The sequence below is a fragment of the Buceros rhinoceros genome, unplaced genomic scaffold (genome assembly GCF_000710305.1).
Source record: "Buceros rhinoceros silvestris isolate BGI_N320 unplaced genomic scaffold, ASM71030v1 scaffold16476, whole genome shotgun sequence".
NCBI classification, from domain to species: Eukaryota; Metazoa; Chordata; class Aves; order Bucerotiformes; family Bucerotidae; genus Buceros; species Buceros rhinoceros.
The window spans coordinates 11,653-30,343 of record NW_010417083.1 but is presented as its reverse complement, the minus strand read 5'-3'; the positions used below and the strand labels follow the sequence as shown (position 1 = coordinate 30,343).

Genomic DNA, 18,691 nt, shown 5'->3' with positions numbered 1-18,691 from the left:
CTCTCAGGTCTGAGAAAGCAACTGCTCCACCAGGTAGCCTGTGAGGACCTGTGTCAGAGGCTGGTTAGGTTGCTGCTGGCTCAGGGTTTGCACTGGACTCTGGGGAACAAGGGCACACTCAGCCATGTTTGCCAGCAGCTGCCTGTTCAGTCCCTGGAGCATCAACAAAATCATGACGAAAACTGTGAAAGTTACTCACTTGTCTTTAATGAACTTCATTAGTAGTTCAAACTCCCTGTAGGCTTGGTTAGTCATGCTGGAGTCTCTGTGCTCTAGGCTCAGATTTCCCGTTACGATCACAAAACCAGAGCTGTGCTTAGATGTGTTCTGCATAAGCAAATGGTCCAAGGGATGTGCGTAGTGAAGAAAATGCTTACTCCTTTGACTGGAATTAAACTCTTACGTGTTTTTGGGATGAGTCAAATTCAGCAAATTAGGGTTAGAACTACTGTGGTCTGCGTGTACTATACTGGAGGAAGAACACTTTCTCTGTGTTTGCACATACGCATTTGTATGTACACAGTAGTGAGGTACAGAGGGAGATTAAATACATATCATTTACATCTTTGGAAGATTTTGAGAGAGATGTCCATAGCGTATTTGCTTCAGAATCTTGAAATATGTAATCTCTGCTCTCCTGCTGGGTTGAAAACTGCATCCCAATAGTTAATATTGCATCCCTTACATTCCTTTAGAGGCTCACAAAAATATGATATAATGTATTGTAAAGTAGTGGGTTTTTCCTCACTCTTTTTTATTACTTTTGCTCGAGTTCTTTTACTGGTTGTTGCAACAATCTCTTTGATTCCATCTAAAGATTATGATTTTTATGATAGATGTGAATTATAAAGGCAAAGTCAAAGGAGGATTGAGAGGGCAGCAAGGAGGTGTTTCAAAAGGAAATCTCTCACCTAAATTTTCACTGAAATTGGGAACAGTGGGACAAATTCATTCCTCATGTGCATCTGGAAAAGATTTGATCCAAATTTTATTGTAAGAAATTTTTTTCTTTTCCTTCATGCTAATATGCTTTACAATGGTCGTGAAATATGTCTTGCTCTGTTGCTCTGGAAATTATTATATTGTTCTGTTATAATCAGTAGGACAGAGCTATGCGTGGGGATGTACCGAACGTGACTCACCCCGGCAGCGCATCTGGAGCTTTATGCCTGTGATGGCATCCAACCAGAAAAGTGATGGTGTGCAAAAAGATTTGGCCTGTTTTGCCTTTTCATTTCTCATAATTTATAATAGCAAATACTTCTACCCAGAAAAGCTGAATGTGGTTTTGGTTCAGTTTTATTGTTGGGGTGAAGATATTTGCGTACATTATTATAGCTCTCAAGCCCTGCTATGTGTGACAGCGTTCTTGGAAATGTGTGTGCAGATGGTTTTGAGTCGTCATCCCAAGAGGATCCCTTACGACTTTGCCATAGTATATAGTCCTGAAGCACGGTACAATACTTTGCTGCTCCCTCTGATGTCAGTAGTTTCACACCTATAGTTTTGGTAACCTATATTAAAGTCTATACTATAATGCGTGCAGTGTGGAAGGTGTCTTCCCATTGCTGAGGACCTCACCTGAGTTTCTGCTTGCCCTTTGCAGAGGAGAAGGGGTAGATAGGGGAGTAGTCCCCAGCAGCTTAGGGAAGAGACCCCTCAACGACAGTTGTCCCAGTGTAGAACATGTTGCCCATGCAGAGCACATTTGTGGGCTTGTCAGTCCCATTGTAGCAGCAGAGCCCCTGCTGCTGCAGGGTCCATGATAAATGTAGGTTCTGTAGCTTTTAATCTTGTAACCACTTCTCATCTTCATACTCAGGAAGTGGCACTTGTGTCCCCTCAAAGATTATTGCCCGGGCTTATTGTATGTTACCTTCTTCTGGAGAGATTCATACCACTGTCCCTTGACAGCTGCAGAGATGCTGCTCTCTGTTAACTGTAGAGAGGCAACAAATTCTAGACCAGATACCTAAATTTTAGATAGCTGAGGTATAGGCAAGATGAATCTACACCAAACTGTTCAATGGAATGGAAATGGTGATGTCATTTTATCAACTTAATTTTTCATCTTTGAATTATGTCCACTTAGAAGTAATAACAGAGACATGGTTGCGATCGACTCTTATGTGCAGTTGAAGAAATTTGAAGCCAGAACTTACCACACCTTGGAGTGGTAAAAAGGCTCTATTTAATTAGTTTCAGGGAAGACAAGGGAGGAGGAAGCCTCTCGGTATTTGGTACCTGTCTTCTGTCAGCCGTTTGAGAAATTAGCTTTGTTTGCCATCTGCATTGTCATGTTTGTTGCAACACTGGGAGGACAGCTGGGGTCACTGTCTCTGGCAGCGTTCACGCTTAACAGGCTGTTCCCTGAAGTTCCTGAACTGCTTCTTATCTGTGTTTTTCATTTTCTTCCACCAGTTGTAATCATGTGTGCCAGCGGTGACACAATCAGGAACATCATGTTGGCTGCTCATCGGCAAGGAATGACCAACGGGGACTATGCTTTCTTCAATATTGAACTCTTCAACAGCTCATCATATGGTAATGTTTTTCCTGCCCAAGTATGTTGCAAAGTCTTCTGTAAGTCTGGTAATATTTTTAGATGAGTAAGCCTCAAAATACGCAGCGCTGAATCCCAGAATACACCACTCTCTATCCCCATTGTTGCGGTTAGCTTCCACTTGGGGCTCTGCTATTGCAGGAAATAAAGTGTGGCTGTAGTTGCCTCTGGATCACAAGATGCCAAATACACTTTTGTTAATTGTAGGGGGAGCAGCACCAGACAGAGACATTGGTAATAGCAGCCAGGTGAGGGTACCCCACACTGCGTTGTATGCTCTCATCTCTAGGTAGCTGCATCATCCCCAGCCTCATGGCTGCCAGGTCTCAGGGCAGGGATATTCCTGTGTGCCCAGTGGTCTGCAGTGTGTACAGATGGCTGAAAGGAGGCAACAGCTACAGCCATGGGCAGCTAAAGGGCCTGGGTCTTCAGAAGTCACCTCTGTGACATATTTATTTTTTGTTTCAGCTTTTGATCAGAAACTGCATCTGCAAAAATATTCAGCAGTGTTGTGTTGAAGGGCAAGCACTGGAAAGCAGTGCATGGCAAGGCCTGAACCTGCTCTCAGCTGCTACAGTTAAATTCAAAGTAGTACTGGAGCAAAGAGGTTGCTGAGTTTTAAATGATATCAGATGGCTGCAGCTGAGGCAACTTCATGCCTGGGATCTAGGTTTTGTTGAAGTGTCAGCATGGCTTCTGAAAGGACCAGCTTCTTTTGCAGGTGCAGAGAAAATAATTTCCTCCCTGCAGGCTGCCGTAACTAACCCACTGCAATAACAAATACATTTCAAATTGAAAACCAAGTGGGAGTTGAGGAAGAAAGAAAACTTGGGTTTTGTCTTTCTTTCAAGCCTCAGAAAGCTGACCAATAGGAACAACTGAATTCTCAAAAGGATTATATGTATTTTGTTTAATAAATCAGTAAATTGTAAGTTAAACTCTTTTGCATAAATGTTTTGTTATCCATCTACCACCTCTGAGATTATTTTACAGTAAACAGTGCTATAGTGAATGTATGTAGCTGTTCAAATTCAGAGGTTTAGATACGTACAGAAGTACAGATAGTGCTACATGTATCGTGTAGGTTAACTTTAGTGTCAAGTTTTGCCAGGTAATAGGGAAATTACTTAAATAACTAAAAGATAAAGTTGCAGAACAAGATCAAAACCAATGGGTTGAATCAAACTTTTCTTTTTGTTCTGTTGAATTTGGACTGACGTTATCCCTTGTGCCTTAAGCAAAACCATTTGCCATTGCAGCCTTTACCAGGACCAGAACAAAAAGCTGAACATCTGCCCATGTCAGAATTCTCAAAACCTGGAAGTTTTGGCTCTTGTGTAGACTTGGGAGATTTACAGGCTTGAGTTTACTAGAAATCACTGTTCATCAAACAACCCCTCTGCCTGATGATGGTGGTATGTCACTGCTACACCATTGCTACATCATCTCACAGTAGAAATGCATCAGAAGTGATTCATCTGGCCAAAGGTACAAGTCTGTGTGTGAGCTGGGCTCCCGTTGGAGTTGCAGGAGAGAAGCAGGTACCCCTGGATAGTGATTCACCTCACGCTTAAGTTTCCACAGTGGCTCAAATGAATCGTAGAATGGTTTGGGTTGGAGGGAACCTTGAAATGTCATCTGGTCCAACCCCCTGCAGTGAGCAGAGACATCTTCAACTAGATTAGGTTGCTCAAAGCTCTGTCCAACCTGAGCTGGAATGTTTACAGGGATGGGGCATCTACCATCTCTCTCAGCAACCTGTGCCAGTGTTTCACCACCCTCGCTGTAAAACATTTCTTCTGCAAGTCTAGTCTAAATCTCCTCTCTTTTAGGACCCTTGTCCTGTTGCAACAGGCCCTGCTAAAAAGCCTGTCCCCATCTTTATTATAGGTCCCCTTTAAGTACTGAAAGACTACTGTAAGGTCTTCCTGAGGCCTTCTCTTCTCCAGGCTGAACAACCCTAACTCTCTCAGCCTGTCCTCATAGCAGAGGTATTCCATCCCTCTGATCATTTTTGTGGTCCTCCTCTGAACCTGCTCCAAGAGGTCCATGTCTTGGCTGTGCCAAGGACTCCAGAGATGGACACAGCACCCCAGCTGAGGTCTTACCAGAGCAGAGTAGTAGGATCATCTTCCTGCTGGCCACGCTTCTCTTGATGCAGCCCAGGATACGGTTGGCACATTGTTGGCTCACATGCAGCTTTTCATCCATCAGCCCTTCTCCTTAGGGCTGATCTCAGTCCAGCCCAGCCCGTGCTGATACCTGGGGGTTGCCTTCGTTCATGTGCAGGACCTTGTACTTGGCTATGTTGACCTTCATGAAGTTCACACAGCCCCAATTCTCATCCTCTGCAACTGATGGTTTTCTTGCCTTGGCTGAAATGAGCACAGGGTGGGAAGCGCAGAAGCTGGCTGGGACGGATGGTACCCAACATTCTCCTTGCTCAGGGGATGCTCACATCAGAGCAGTGACTGCAGGAGGTGGGCTGCTGTGTTTTGGAATGGCTTTGCTTCCCAGAATGGTATTTTCTAGGGGGCAGCAGCAGTTGCAGGAGGCAGTGTTGCAATCTCCAGGCACAGCACCTTGCCCCAGAAGGGGCCCTTGAGTGAGTATACCCAGTGATACAGCCCCCAGGAGATGGCAGTTTGAGCCACGTACAAGGCAGTGTGGTGCCATCCTGGCATGGGACCTCCAACGTGGCATGGTGATGGGGGCAATACCTTTTTGCCCCACAGTTGGGGGCATTTGCTGACACTTCTAAGTAATAATTCTTTCAAATCAGTTTTTCCTGTTTCTTTTTGGATGTGTTTCCCATGAAGAGTGCAATGACTGTGTATCCGAAATTGACTTTTGTGTAGATGGTTATCACACAAGTGTGTGTCAAGCAAGCGTAAAAGAGAAATTCCTTGTTCTTGGTGCCTGGAGATACTAGATTTTGTACCTTGTGAAAGGTACCAAAAAATGTAAGAGAGGGTGTGATTGGCAAACTGTCACTTTGCCTTTAAGTTCATATGACCATATTGCAGTTTGTTGTTGCCCTCTGTTCCGAATATTTTTAATTTTTCAGAAGAGTGGGTGTATTAAATGCCAAGGCTGCAATAATTGCACATAAGTGCTGTGGCAAGATGACCTCCCACAAAATAATCCGTGAAGGAATTTAAATATGTAAATTATTCCAGGAATGCTGTTATGCAAGTGTACCTTCCCTGCTCCCAGTGTCAGGATTTTTAAATATAAATATGTATAGTGTCCAGGAGAGAAGCTTATTCGCATTCTGACAGCATGATCATTTTTCTGGGGTCTGTAGTGTCACTCTTTTTAGCCATGTCCGTTTGTGAATGCAAAGCTATAGCAAAGCCCTCTGTGCTGTAGTCTCTGCCCTACTTCTTGATTACTGCACCTCTGAAATGCAGGTACCCAGCTGAGGCAGAGGCTTTTCAGCTTTGAAGTTCCATCAGGACATGGAACCTCTTGTGGGGAAGGCAGCAAGGTGTGCTAGCTTACAATTAACAGATGTGCATTTTTTCCTTTTCCAAAGCAGCAGCAAGGACAGGGTGCAGGCACTGAAGGGAGGAGTGCTACCTCTGAGGGCAAAACCAGATGGTGGGATGTTAGTTGCTCTTCAGTGTTTGCATCAGGTCTGATAAGTAGGGTCCTGCAAAACATAATTTTGACTGGTTATATTTTGTATTGGGAAAGAAATCCCTAAACCAAGCTAGATATAACCTAGAGCTTCTTTCTAAGAGAATGAAATGAATTCCCATGCCCCCTCAAAAAAAAAAAAAAGAGAATTTATAAGGTTCATGACATTTGTAATGATTTCTGTTCTAGCTGATGCTGAGCTGTGGTAAATAAGGCTTTTGTGGGCTGGAAAAGAGAAGTAAAAGGGCTCAGGTCATTCTGTACCTCTGGCCCTGTGCTGGGACCAACAGGAGCCATCCTGGAGCTGAAGGCAGCAGGAAGAAAGACTTGTCCTCTGGAGAAGTGTGGGTCCTTTGTTCTTTCTCGTGTTCTCTCAGGAGCAATTCTCCAATTACAGAGCCGTTCTCCGATTCATTTATTGTCAAGAATGAGAAGGGGAAAAAAAGGCCCCAGCAGCAGTGCTGGGAGGACAAAATGTGGGCACCAAGCTAGTCTGTCCATGAATTTGCTTTTGCAGGTATACAGTGCAGCTGGTAGTGCTGTGCGAGGAGCACCACGAGTTTGATGCCTGGACTTGATTTCCATCAGCATCTCCACTCCCAAACTGGTTGCTTCTCTTGGTCCAAATGACACCGTGATCCTCAACTCAAGTAATGCAGCTGCATCCTTTCTCATCTCAGGGTCCCATGTATCTCCAGGCTGCCCTTGGGACCTTAGCATTATTCTTTGTCTTGGCTCATTTAGCCTTGATGGCATTTGTTGCTGTTTGCAGAAATTTTAATGACTGTCTAGCTTTTAATTATTTGTAAGCTTTTAAAGGCATGTGGCTTAGGGCCATCGCTGTTCCCTCTAGGCCTATTATTTGTTGTTTATGTAGAATAGCACAAAACCTGGGGCCAACATGAACCCTTCCACCGATCTTGTGAAACTTTGGGTCTTGGGACCTGCTAAAGTCAGGACCTGTTAGACAGAAGGACACCTGCTAGCGAACAACTGCTCAGCTATCTCGCTTTTTAAAAATCTGATTACTTTACTGGTCGTCTGTTGTTCCCCTGCTGTGACACAAAACATATGCACATATAGCATAAATGTCGGATCCCATTTTATTTCTAAATGTTTCCTTTCCAGTAAGAACAGGGCTGGTCTGGCAGTCACTACACACATGGTTTTTTCCTTGACCACAATGGGAGATCTGTGGGAGAAGTAGCTGCACTGTTTGTTTCCCATTCAGGGTGATGATCATACTATTGGCTTTACTGGTGCATTTCTGACTGTCTAAGAGTGTCGCTGGTAGAGTGATGTGTAACAAAATCTACATAGTCAAACCCTTCCCCACTTGTTCTAACTTAAATATCTCTGTGTTTGAGATTTGGGACATGTTTTTTTTTTTTTCCTTCAATATGTCTTCTCATGCTTAGGCTTTGTCCCACCCTTGAAAAATAAGCAAGCGCAGCATGGGAGTAAAATTGTCTTTCTGTTAGCACATTTGCTTCCCACCAGCCATTCCTCACTGCCTGGTTTCCTTCCTGGTCTTGGAGCAGGTTCAGTTCTGCCTTGTATTCTGTCATCTCCTCAGAGTGCCGGAGAGGAGAATTCTGGGTGGAAAAAGGAAGGCAATCTTGTAATGGTACCTAATTTGGAGTCGGAAATACGCTTGTTTTCCCTTAGGAAACGGCTCTTGGAGAAGAGGAGACAAACATGACCTTGAAGCCAAGAAGGCATACTCGTACCTCCAAACGGTCACTCTGCTGAGGTCCGTCAAGCCTGAGTTTGAGAAGTTTTCCCTGGAGGTGAAAAGTTCTGTTCAGAAGCAAGGTGTGCATGAGGATGACTATGTAAGTACTTGAGACAGGTCTTAGTGTCTTTAAAAACATGCTGCTAATTAAAGCAAAATTATCAGAGACCTTATCAGGACAGAATCACTTGGGTGCACTTGTAAAATTCCACTGTTGCCAATGTAATTTCTTTCTTTGTTTCTTTTTTTGTGTGGATACTGCAAACAGTAGGAATATACTTGGTCTAGGAGTATTAGGTCTGCACACCACCGTGCATGACCAGGTGTCCTGTGCTTGTCCCCTTCCTCATCAGCAGAAAGGTAGGAGAAAGGCAGATTGTTAGGTCTCTCTCCCACCAATCACTTGTCTTGTTTTTTAAACAGGCAAAGAGCTATATTACTATTATTTGTTTTCTCCCAGTAATTAATTTTTTTGGTAGATCTCAGAAAGTTACACTCTCTGTATTGATCTGATGAAGTTTTCCTTGATATGAATGCGAAAAGTGGTCTTACTTCCCAACTAAGCATATTTAGGTTGTTGCTGCTTTTTATTTTGAACTGTCTAAAATACCGCTATAGTCCTTGCAAGTTGTTTTAAGCCTAGGGAAGTTGCCCCTGTCCTCTAGAGATGGATGTGGGAAAGTATGTCTTTTTTTTAATCTCTTGAAATGTTAGGAGAAAGATGGTGCTGAAAATAGCTTTTGAGCTACTGCTAAGCTAGTTTGTTCATCATTTTCATAGAAGATGAGAATTCTGTGAAAGCAAGAATGTATACCACATACCTATAGGGATTTCTGCATGTTAATGCAAGTACTTGCAGACAGTCAGCCATTTCCACCATGAGGAGCAAACTTGCCAAATATGCTTATAAAGAAAAGAGCCTTGAGGAGAGTTTAGTCAGTCATTAGCTGTAAGAAATGAGAGCTAGGAATCTATACCTGCAACTTACAGCAACCCAAACCTCTCATTTGCCAGCTCCCACTTAGGCACCTACCTCATCTCTTTGCTTTAAGCATTGCGTTCCTCACAGGTGGAGGTAATATCTGTCAATGCAGAAGCTGATGAACCTGAAGGTTGTGTTAACAAATGACCTTTCCTGCAGTTTATTGCATAACCTCAGCTGTATTCAGAAAATTTGTGCTTCTTAGAAATTTTCACAGGAAAAATATATGCCACAAATGTGACTCAGATTTAACATTTAAGTATAATATTTAAATAAAATATATGCAAGATCTAAGTCTAGGCAGGCAGAAATAGTCTTTTGTTGGCATTGTTTGCTTTGGGTTACCAGTCACAACCCAACAGCTGAGTTCAAGGTGCTGCTCTCTGAAAAACCTGCTAAATGAGTTTTGAAGAAGGCATGAAACTGTAATTGTGCTCTGCCGCCTTCTCCATCTGTGTGTCCTTTTGCAGGTATCACTTAGCAAGTTATGTACCTTGAAAATCTGCCATGTGCTCTTGTGGTTGGTGAGAAATGTGATTTCGAATATTAAAGATCTAGTCATCCACAGTTTTATGTCCTTCGTAGTCTGGGCAGTGTGATGTTTCCCCACAAGAGGAAAAAAGACTGCTGAGAGCTCAGGATGCTATCTGTGGGCAGTTTGGAGGCAGGCGAGGGGATGCTTTCTTGTTCTTTAGGATGGGGATGCACTACAAACTCGACAGGTGCAAGCAAGCCCTGTTATGGTCAAGCAGAAATAGCTCCATGTGAGAGCAAATCCCCCTGTGCCAGCAGGGTGGAGATTTTGCAGACCGTGTTTGTTGTGGAGACCGCTGGCACCGCTGCATACCCACTCCCAGAAGCCCTTTCTTCTTTCCTCACTCCATGGTTGGTTATGCAATCAGCCATCTGTGCTGGCAGTGCCCTAGATGCCTGAGTCCCTGCTGCCTTGTCCATGACCTTCGGCCTGGCTCCGGGGGCTGCCTCTCCTTATATCCCATTCCCACCTTTGACCAGAGCTTTTCATCTTGCTCCAAGCACTCCCTCACCCAAAACCATCAGCCTAGGGCCCTGTGCTGCTGCCGCTTCTCCTACTCCTCTTCCTGCTCTTCCTTTCCCACCTGGTGTTCTGCACCCTTCCCAATATCTTCTTGTCGGGGTGGAGGGAGGACTTGTGATCTATGTACACCTACCACAGCTTCCTGTGATCTCAAACATCAATCCTTGACTCATGGGAAGCTCGTGGTGGAGGCCATAAGGATCTGGGACTCTGCGGAGGAGCTACAGATCATGGCTGTCGCGGAAGGAGGTCTGGTTTCAAACGCAGAGTGTCCTGGTATTACATGGATACTTAACTTACATACCTTGCAGCAGAACCTTCCTGCTTTCTCATAGCTTCCTAACTCAATGAGAAAATAAAACTTCTTTAAGAGGGGTAGCTTTGGGTTAAGCATAGCAAAAAGCATTAGCTTTTCATCATTTATGATGATTTTTACATTTCCTCACTTTGGACAGTAGGAAAGAGATGCTTTGTATTCCCTTAACTGATTGTCCTGCTGCCATGTTCAGAGGAGAAACGTTTTCGGGCAGCCTTCAGACTTATGAAAAAAAATCCACTTAAAAACTCATGGGGAAAAAAAAAAGCCAAACTGAAGGCCAGTTCCTTCCTCTCTGAAAGATGTATGGTTAGTGGGCACCTCATTAACAGTGCTGCTTCTGGCAGTGCGAGAAGAAAGTGGCAGTTTTAGGCCTGAGTGTGCTAAGCAAGGCTGTGTCCTCCAAGGAAGGACCTCTCCATTCCAGGCTTCCAGCTGATTGAGTGGGAAGAAACAGTGGTGGATCTTTCTCTACTGGATTCTGCTCCTGAAAACAAAAACTCTGGGGAAAAGTAGTCAGTTATACAGTCCATCTTAAGTCCTATCCATGGGTGTTGAAATAAAATCCTCATTCATTTCTGCGAGCTGTGTCCTGAGAGGATAAACTAAGGGAGGTTTGGATTTGAAGCATTCAGCATTTCTGCTTCTTTTTGTGGATTTTTCCAGTGTCATGGGAAAATAGAGCCCTGGGTCCATCATCTAAATTATCTTGCAGTGACCACAACTCAAACAAAAGTCATTAGCACTGCCGTTTTGTACTGGCCTCTTGCCAGCACTAATCCTAAAGGCATTATTATCTACCAAAACAGAGTATCATAAAAATGGAAAATAAGCAGATGACAGAAGGAAAGATAAGGGAGACAGAAAGGGCAAAGTCCTAAAGCAGCAGCTGTCCATTTGCCAAATGGAGAACACATATGTCCCTTGGAGGAGTAACAGGTCAAATAGTGTTCGCCATCTTCATCTCCAGCTGTGAAGTCACACAGAAAAGAGAAAAATGTGTACTGGGTATGTATTTCACAGGTCAGAAATAGCTATTGTTTCTGCATGTATCTTATGCTGTGGAAATGGGGAGGGTGGAAGAACTTGTGCCTTGTGAGTGAGCAAGGAAGTATAGAAAAGGTAATTACTCTGACTTCTCTAGGAATCTCTCTTGTGAAAGAAAATGCTTCCTTAAGCACCTTTTAACTAGACAGCATTGAAAATAAGAGTGGCAGAGGGGTTCTGAGAAAGCATCTTAAAAGTGTTTGGGTAGGTAGTAGTTGCACAGGATGGGGCTAAAAATGATGATGTTCCCCATCTGCAGTGTCCCATTGCAACACCCTATTGCAACAGCTGCCCGAGTCCATTAGCAAATACTAGTTTGCTTGGTCACCGCTTTCAGAGGCTGAGAGCAGTTACTGTCCTGTTACCATAACCCAAAGAACTGTGGGCTGAAGCATCAGTTCTGCTCAGCCCTCTGAAATGGGCATGCAATAGTGTCATGATGTTTTTCAAGAATCATTCTGTATTTCTGTAGAAAGCCTGACCATTTTATTTTTGTGCCTTCCTGGAGACTGACTTCTCTAGTAAAAGAGCCAAAAAAGAGGAGTATTTCCAAAAATTTATTCCAGTTCGGGGTTCGGCCTAAGGACAGTAGAACTGCTTTAATGCTATAACACAAATTATAGCAGTTTTCTCACTTCTAGAATGTTAGCGCGTTACCAAGGCACTAACAGCTATGTGTCCTGGTCTCTGTAAACCAGCTGAGATCCTTGGTTTAATGGCAAAGTACAGGACATGCTCTGCTTGCAGACCTGCAGCTTAGGTGAGACAGACAGCGATGGGAACTGCTTATTTAATTGAAAGAAGAGTTTGAAACTGTCTCTGAATTGGTGTGTGAGTAACTGTCAACAGATACTCTAGTTAAAAATGTTTATGAATAAATAGTGTTTCAGTTAAATTATATGCATAAGCCATTTTTATTAAATAATGGCAAACACTTAATTGGTGGTAGGCTATATTTTGGAAGTTCTTAATGCACCTTCTGTTCCTGACTCAAGCCTAAGATTCAATAAGTTTTTTTATGTCCAGCCCAGTACTCTGAGCTGGGATGATTTTACAGCCCAGGATATTTGCTCCTCTGAGGTTACAGACCACCCATGGCTTGTTTTTTTCTTCTCATTTAAAAGCTGGAAATGTAACTAATTAAACAAATATTTCTGCTGTGTTAACTACGTGACAGCATTGTTCATGAGGGCTTATGCATGGGTTTTATCCTAGCCTCAGCCCTTTTCATCCTGAAAATGAGAAGCAGGAGAACTGAACTGGAGCCAAATTTGCCTGTAAAGTTCTCAGTGAAAGAATGAGCTACGTAGATTAATTAGATCGGCGAGATGCTACTACCTATTAGAAAGGGCAAGTCCATTTTATTTAACATTTTCAGCCCTCTGAAATGAGAAATGGTCCACATAAGAGCAACTGTTTAAGCTCCAACAGTTAACTACAAAAGCTGCGTGGGAGGTAGCTCTGCTCGTAAAGTTTATCATCTCATCCATAACATCCGTGCCAGACTTTTCCCTGTATGTATTCCTTACGTCAGCCTTTTAATTAGGGTTGTACACCAGCAAAGATAAGGGTTGGGAGAAGTGAGCAATTCAGTCGTGTCACTGAGAGAGATGCTGAAAATGTAGTGTATTCCTCAGTGTATGTCTCACAGGTCTTTTTTTCAGGCACAGGCAGTCAAGATTAATGACAGGCAGGCTTTTGTGTCTCTTACGACTACACCAGGATGGGAGAGAGTTTTTGGGAGAATTGAAAAACAAAACAGCAACAACAAAAAATGCCCCAAACCCCCAACACTGTCAGGGAATAATTTGTTCAAATGAATAGGTCTATTCAGCTGCTGGAGTGCTTTGCTAATTGTGTTTGCAAGAATAAAAGCAAACCCCAGCAGCCGGAGAAAATGGGTTCACATGCCAGTTGTTTACAAGACAAATTCTGTTAGTAAAACATATTTAGGATTTTCACGACCAGCCCTTCACCCCTTTGAATTAATGAGAGTTTCTTCAACTTCTGTGAGAGCAGGGTTGAACTCTGGACTGTTAAATTTGGTGACTAGAGCACCAAATGCTGAAGTTAATGCTTTCTTGGTGATATCAAAAACTATTGTCTTCCACATCGGAGTCTTGGGAAAAACTGCAGCATAGTAGTATGTTTTTTACTATTCACAGTTGTCATAAAATACAGTAAAAGAAAGAAATTATTCTCCTCTCTTCCAGTTCATTTCTGTTTAGTTTTTCTAGCGTGTCTAAGCATATTTTTGAAGCTGTCTTAAAGCATGGAGGAGATAGTATAAAACTCCAGGTATGTCTGAAAACAGTAACATCTGAACTCTTTGGGAGTGTAAAAGTTTAGAGATCATCTTTGTATATATTTTGTATTCTTTCCATAGCCCGATGTTTTTACTTGGCTTTCACAGATATTCACATTCCACTTTACTGAACAGACATTCAGACATTTATGGGCAAGTGAAATACTTGCTAGGAATACTCCCTTTGAAATACTTGCTAGGAATACACCTCTTTTCCACTAATAAAATGTGAAAAATATGTCTTCCAGCAAAGTTCGTAACCCGTTTTTATTTTTAATGCCTCTCTATACCATTTGCTTTGCTAATGATTCAAAAGCTAATTTGTCCACTGTGGTCTTGTTTTTATGTAAATTTTTAGAGATTTTTGATATTGGTATTAAATCATCCTCAGGTTTGGCTCTGGGGTGTTTGAGTGACGGTAAGGAGAGACTATGCATCTCATTTAGCACAAAGTGACGCTTATAAAATGAAAGACCTTTGCTACCTGACTTTCTAGCAGTTCATACCTTCTACAAGCCTTGTTCCCTGAGTAGTTTGTGAAAATAACACTCAGTAGGAAGTTATCTTTTTTAGCTGTAAAAAACCCTCAGCTCAACACTGCATGAAATGGGAGGTTTGGGTGAGCGTGTCCTGTGTCAGGATGCCACTGCAGCCAGCAGCAGGGTCCTGGATGAGCATCTGGAAGCTGTTTTCCCATGGGAGTGGTGTGCTTGTAAGGTAGCTGATGGGATGCTCCAGACTCAGCGCTGTGAATGCTGTGGAGAGTTCACCTGTGCTAGTAGCCTCATGCTGTGGTGACATACTGGATTACGAGTTCAGTGTTTGAAATCTGACTGACACTAACAGTTGAATTGGAGGGTCTGATTAGTAGTGTGGTGGGGGTTGAGGAGGTTTATTTGCTTTAGGGACATAAAGGAAGGACAGTTCTTAAAGGACAGAAATGTGTGTTCCTTTTTTGAGAGCTCCAGGGCAGAAGAGATGTTGCTTCCACAGTGATCCTGCACTGAGGTCATTCAGGAAAACTTTCCTGTACTCATTTGAGCTATTTATATGGTGAAAGTGGCCCTCAATGACAGCAGGGCAAGGTCTAACTCTGTGACATTCAAGTGGCAGGTCTTTCTGAAAGAACAGTATAGGTGGCAGTCTGTAACACCTCAAGTCTGTGGTCTCTTGCTATGTTGGCACATTCATTTCTTATGGCTGAGTGCTGGGAGGTTAAGCAACCTGAACGTTGCTCTGAGAAAGACTCACTCTCCAGAGCAACAAATGTTTTAATAGGAGGGCACACTGGCCCCATGGGCGAGCCAAGTCACCCAGATCTGCGTCAGCATAGCAGAGACTGGCTGTCTGTGGGCATACCTACGCAGGGCTTGGGTGTGTTCTGCCTGGGCTGTGAGAGATAGCTATACTGTGCTGCCAGCTCTGATTTTTTTCGGTGGCTGTTTAGCAGGTCCTCTAATGTGGAGGGTTTAATGTGGCCCAACACAGGATCACATCCATCCCTCATGCTCCACCTCCTCTGCTGGCAAGGGTGAGGCAGGGTGCTGGTGCTTATGAATCGTGATTTTGTTTGCCTACTTTTTACCTGGTGCTGAATAAGGACTTTAGACAACAAATCCCAGCTGCAAGCATACTTTTGGGCTAAGCACTACTTTCGGCTCTGCCTAAATCATCCATGAGTTTAATGAGCAGTGTGAATAAAGGCAGTGGTGTTCTTATGCATGCAAGGAGCCCTAGGAACCCACAGGAGGATACTGTCCCCTAAGTAGATTTCCTTTTCGTTAGGAAGAGAAGGCTAGACAATGATCAGCCATTCTAAGAAGAGCTAATATATCAAGGCGGATTGAAAAGACCAGGACTGTCTATGTCCCTGAGCAAATGAGTGAGAGGGTCATGAGAAAGGAGCATGGGACAATGGGAGAAGGGTAGGTGAGGAGCTCTGGGCGCCCTGCACTCAGCAGCTGAGAACAAGGCGACATTCAGTAGGTGGGAGGGCATTTACATTTGATGGGACATGCGTTTGTACATGCATCCAGTTAGCCCATCAGACTGCAAACTACAAAATATGTTAGAAAGCGAAATCAAACATGATCTCAGGGGAGAGATAGTCAACACGGCAATAAGAATCTAAAAGAGTGAAATTTTAGCATTTTGGAGGGGCTATAAATCATTACATTTTGAGGCGTTAACTACCGTACTGCTACTGGAGGGTTGGAGGACAATTCCAGGTGTGTAGCTGGAACATTACTGCCTGTTGACAAGTACACATGAAGATCTTCAGAGATAGCTGCTGTACCTCTCATTCCCCGTGCTCGCTGGATCTTTGCAGGTAAGTCAGCAAAGGGTTGGTTTAATCAGCCAGCTGAACACCAACCATCAGGTAATCCAGTATGTGAAAGAAAATAACAAAACCAAGTCATGAATTTTTAAATGATGTGGAATGGAAACGTGATTAGTAGCAGCCTGAGGGTTTGCATTGGTTTCATGCCGTTAAGGTTTACAAGTTCATATGCCCATTTACCCTGCTATTTAATTAAAGGATCATTTGTCATGGCAACCTCATCCTCAGGTGGGCTTTCCTGCCAAATGGTTTACTCCTAGCCCAGAAGTACCCCAGGTGCTGGCACGTCATCCTTCTCCCCAGGCACCTGGGTGTCGGCTCTGGGGTGCATGCACTCAAGATGTCCTGCAGACAGGGCAGGGGAAGGGTGGACTTTAGATCCCCTGAAAGCGAGGGTTTGGTGCTGAGTGTCTCTCAAGCTCACACAGCATTGGCAGCAACGGAGCTTTTGGATGAAAGGGGCAGGAGATTTGAAAGGACTGGCTTCCAGTCAGGTTTTTGTAAAGATTTGACTTCACCGGGGAGTTCATTACCTGCCTGTGTGAGAATCACAGAATCACATCCATCTCTCATGCTCCACCTCCTCTGCTGGCAAGGGTGAGGCAGGGTGCTGGTGCTTATGAATCGTGATTTTGTTTGCCTACTTTTTACCTGGTGCTGAATAAGGACTTTAGACAACAAATCCCAGCTGCAAGCATACTTTTGGGCTAAGCACTACTTTCAGCTCTGCCTAAATCATCCATGTTTATCCAGCCCTTAAGACTGTATTTAAAACAAACACTCTGTTGGGTAGCCTTTGCTAACCTGCTGCAAAGCAGAAATCGGGTGGTCCTTTCATCAGATGACTTTTTACCTCATCGAAAGTTTCACCAGCCCTCTCTGATACTATTTATTCACCAGCTAGTGTAGCACAGGTAAATTCAGTTTCAACACGTGAGTTTACTCAACAGTGATACAATGATTTTTCCTCTAAATTTTGCGTGAGAACTGATGTGATCTTTTTTGGTTTTATGATAGAAAATAAAATATTTCTGTGATTTTTGTGGTTTGGTGATAATGTTAGAAATCCAGAACCCAAAATAATTGCACATTGTTCAAGGATAAACATTTAACAAAAAAATGTACTTCCTGTTTGTCCTAGCTCTGCATTTATTCAAACAAGTTGTCTTATTTTAGCAAATGGAACTGATTTTTTTCGGATGAGTGGCTCTGTCATCCTGAAAACTGAATTATGTTCCTCCTTGAAATCAGACTTGCTCACTGACACTTAAAACTTATATCTAATGAAAGGACTGGGTTTTTGGGGGTGGTTGTTTTTTTTATTTTTTGGTTACTAGGTGTTTATCTGCAATTAAAATGTCCCAACGGTTGTATAAAGCTAAGTTAAAATGTAAGCATTCATTACAACTGTATGTTATCATCAAACTGTCAGTGGGGCCCTTGGAAAAATCTATTTAGCACAACCATGTTCTAATTCCTGTGTGAGTTCAACTGAAAAGAATAACTTCTTTAATGTCTCTTGGTTTTACCACTGTGACTAGAAGGATGATTTCTGAACATAGTTTTGTAACTCATCACATAAATGACCACAAAATTTGTTAGAAGGCAGGAAATCCTAACAAGGTAGCATGGTTAATTTTCAAATTATAGCTGTATCTTTTACTGTTAAGATCTCTTTGGTATTGAAGCAGTGATAATATCGTGGTGCGTGCTAGGGATCCTTTGCATTAGTTGTTTATCTGGAGTTATAGATGTGTGGATTTCACCATGACTGCAGGAGCACATCAATGCATTCTCTGATTCTGCCCTTTTCCTTAATAGGTGGCCCGGAGCCTTTTAGAGCTAAATCACATAGGTGAATAGTATGAGTGTGAAGTGTACATACAGGAAGAATTCCCCTAAATTATTATTCTGTACGTAATTCACTTCTGGTACAAAACAGTGAAAACAGTGCTGTTCCTTAGCTACATTAATTACATTCCTTGGAGACCAATATGAAAAGGCAATACAGGAACCGAAACTACAGAGGGTAAAATGGCTGGTACCAACTAGCAGAAGAAGGTGGTGAGCATGTCAGATAGATCCCGAAATAAATCCCACACAGGTCTGCAGGAAGAAAATCTGGTGCCAGAGGTGCTCCCCTGTTCCTCAAGCAGGGCAGTTTTTAGCTCATCCCCCTCCTGCTGTGGCAATGCTTTCGAAGGTCTGGGGAGGGTTTGAGATGGAATGGTGTGATGCCATGGATTTGATCCAAAGGTTGTGCAAATCACCATCAGTAAGAGCCCGTTGATATGGTCTGACTGGTAAGGCTCTAAATCTGCTCCTTCCCATTTAATGGAAGGAGCGAGGTTTGGCAGTGTCTTGAAAGTTCTCTGCCTGGCCTATTGGCAGCAGACACTAGTTGTTTAAAGCCGTTTTCTAGATAATCTTAGGAGAGTGTGACAAGGAATATTGTTGCTGTGCCCTGTAGTGATTTAGCTGGCATATCACAGCACAGCTCCCCTGTAGCCTGGGGCTGAATATGTTTCTGCTTCTATTTATTATTGAGACAACAGAGCAACCTGTGGCTGCCTCGGCCAGATGACAGTAAGTAAATCTACCCGTTTTCCAACAATGGGGTACTAAGGAAAGCAAGGAAAAGAGCATGAAGAATAAGGACGAGATACAAGAGCAAAGGAGTTAGCTTTGTGGTTAGTTTTCTTT

General features: G+C 43.1%; 1 protein-coding gene across 1 annotated transcript in view; it reads left to right on the top strand.

Annotated features, from left to right (window-relative positions):
- NPR3 (natriuretic peptide receptor 3) overlaps positions 1–18,691 on the top strand; it is a gene marked incomplete at both ends in the record, with an annotated part of 31,901 nt that overhangs the window by 2,729 nt on the left and 10,481 nt on the right. Inside the window, 2 exons of the mRNA XM_010138059.1 lie at positions 2,422–2,544; positions 7,874–8,040. Of these exons, the coding sequence (XP_010136361.1) occupies positions 2,422–2,544; positions 7,874–8,040 (290 nt within the window). The remainder of the gene's footprint in view (positions 1–2,421; positions 2,545–7,873; positions 8,041–18,691) is intronic.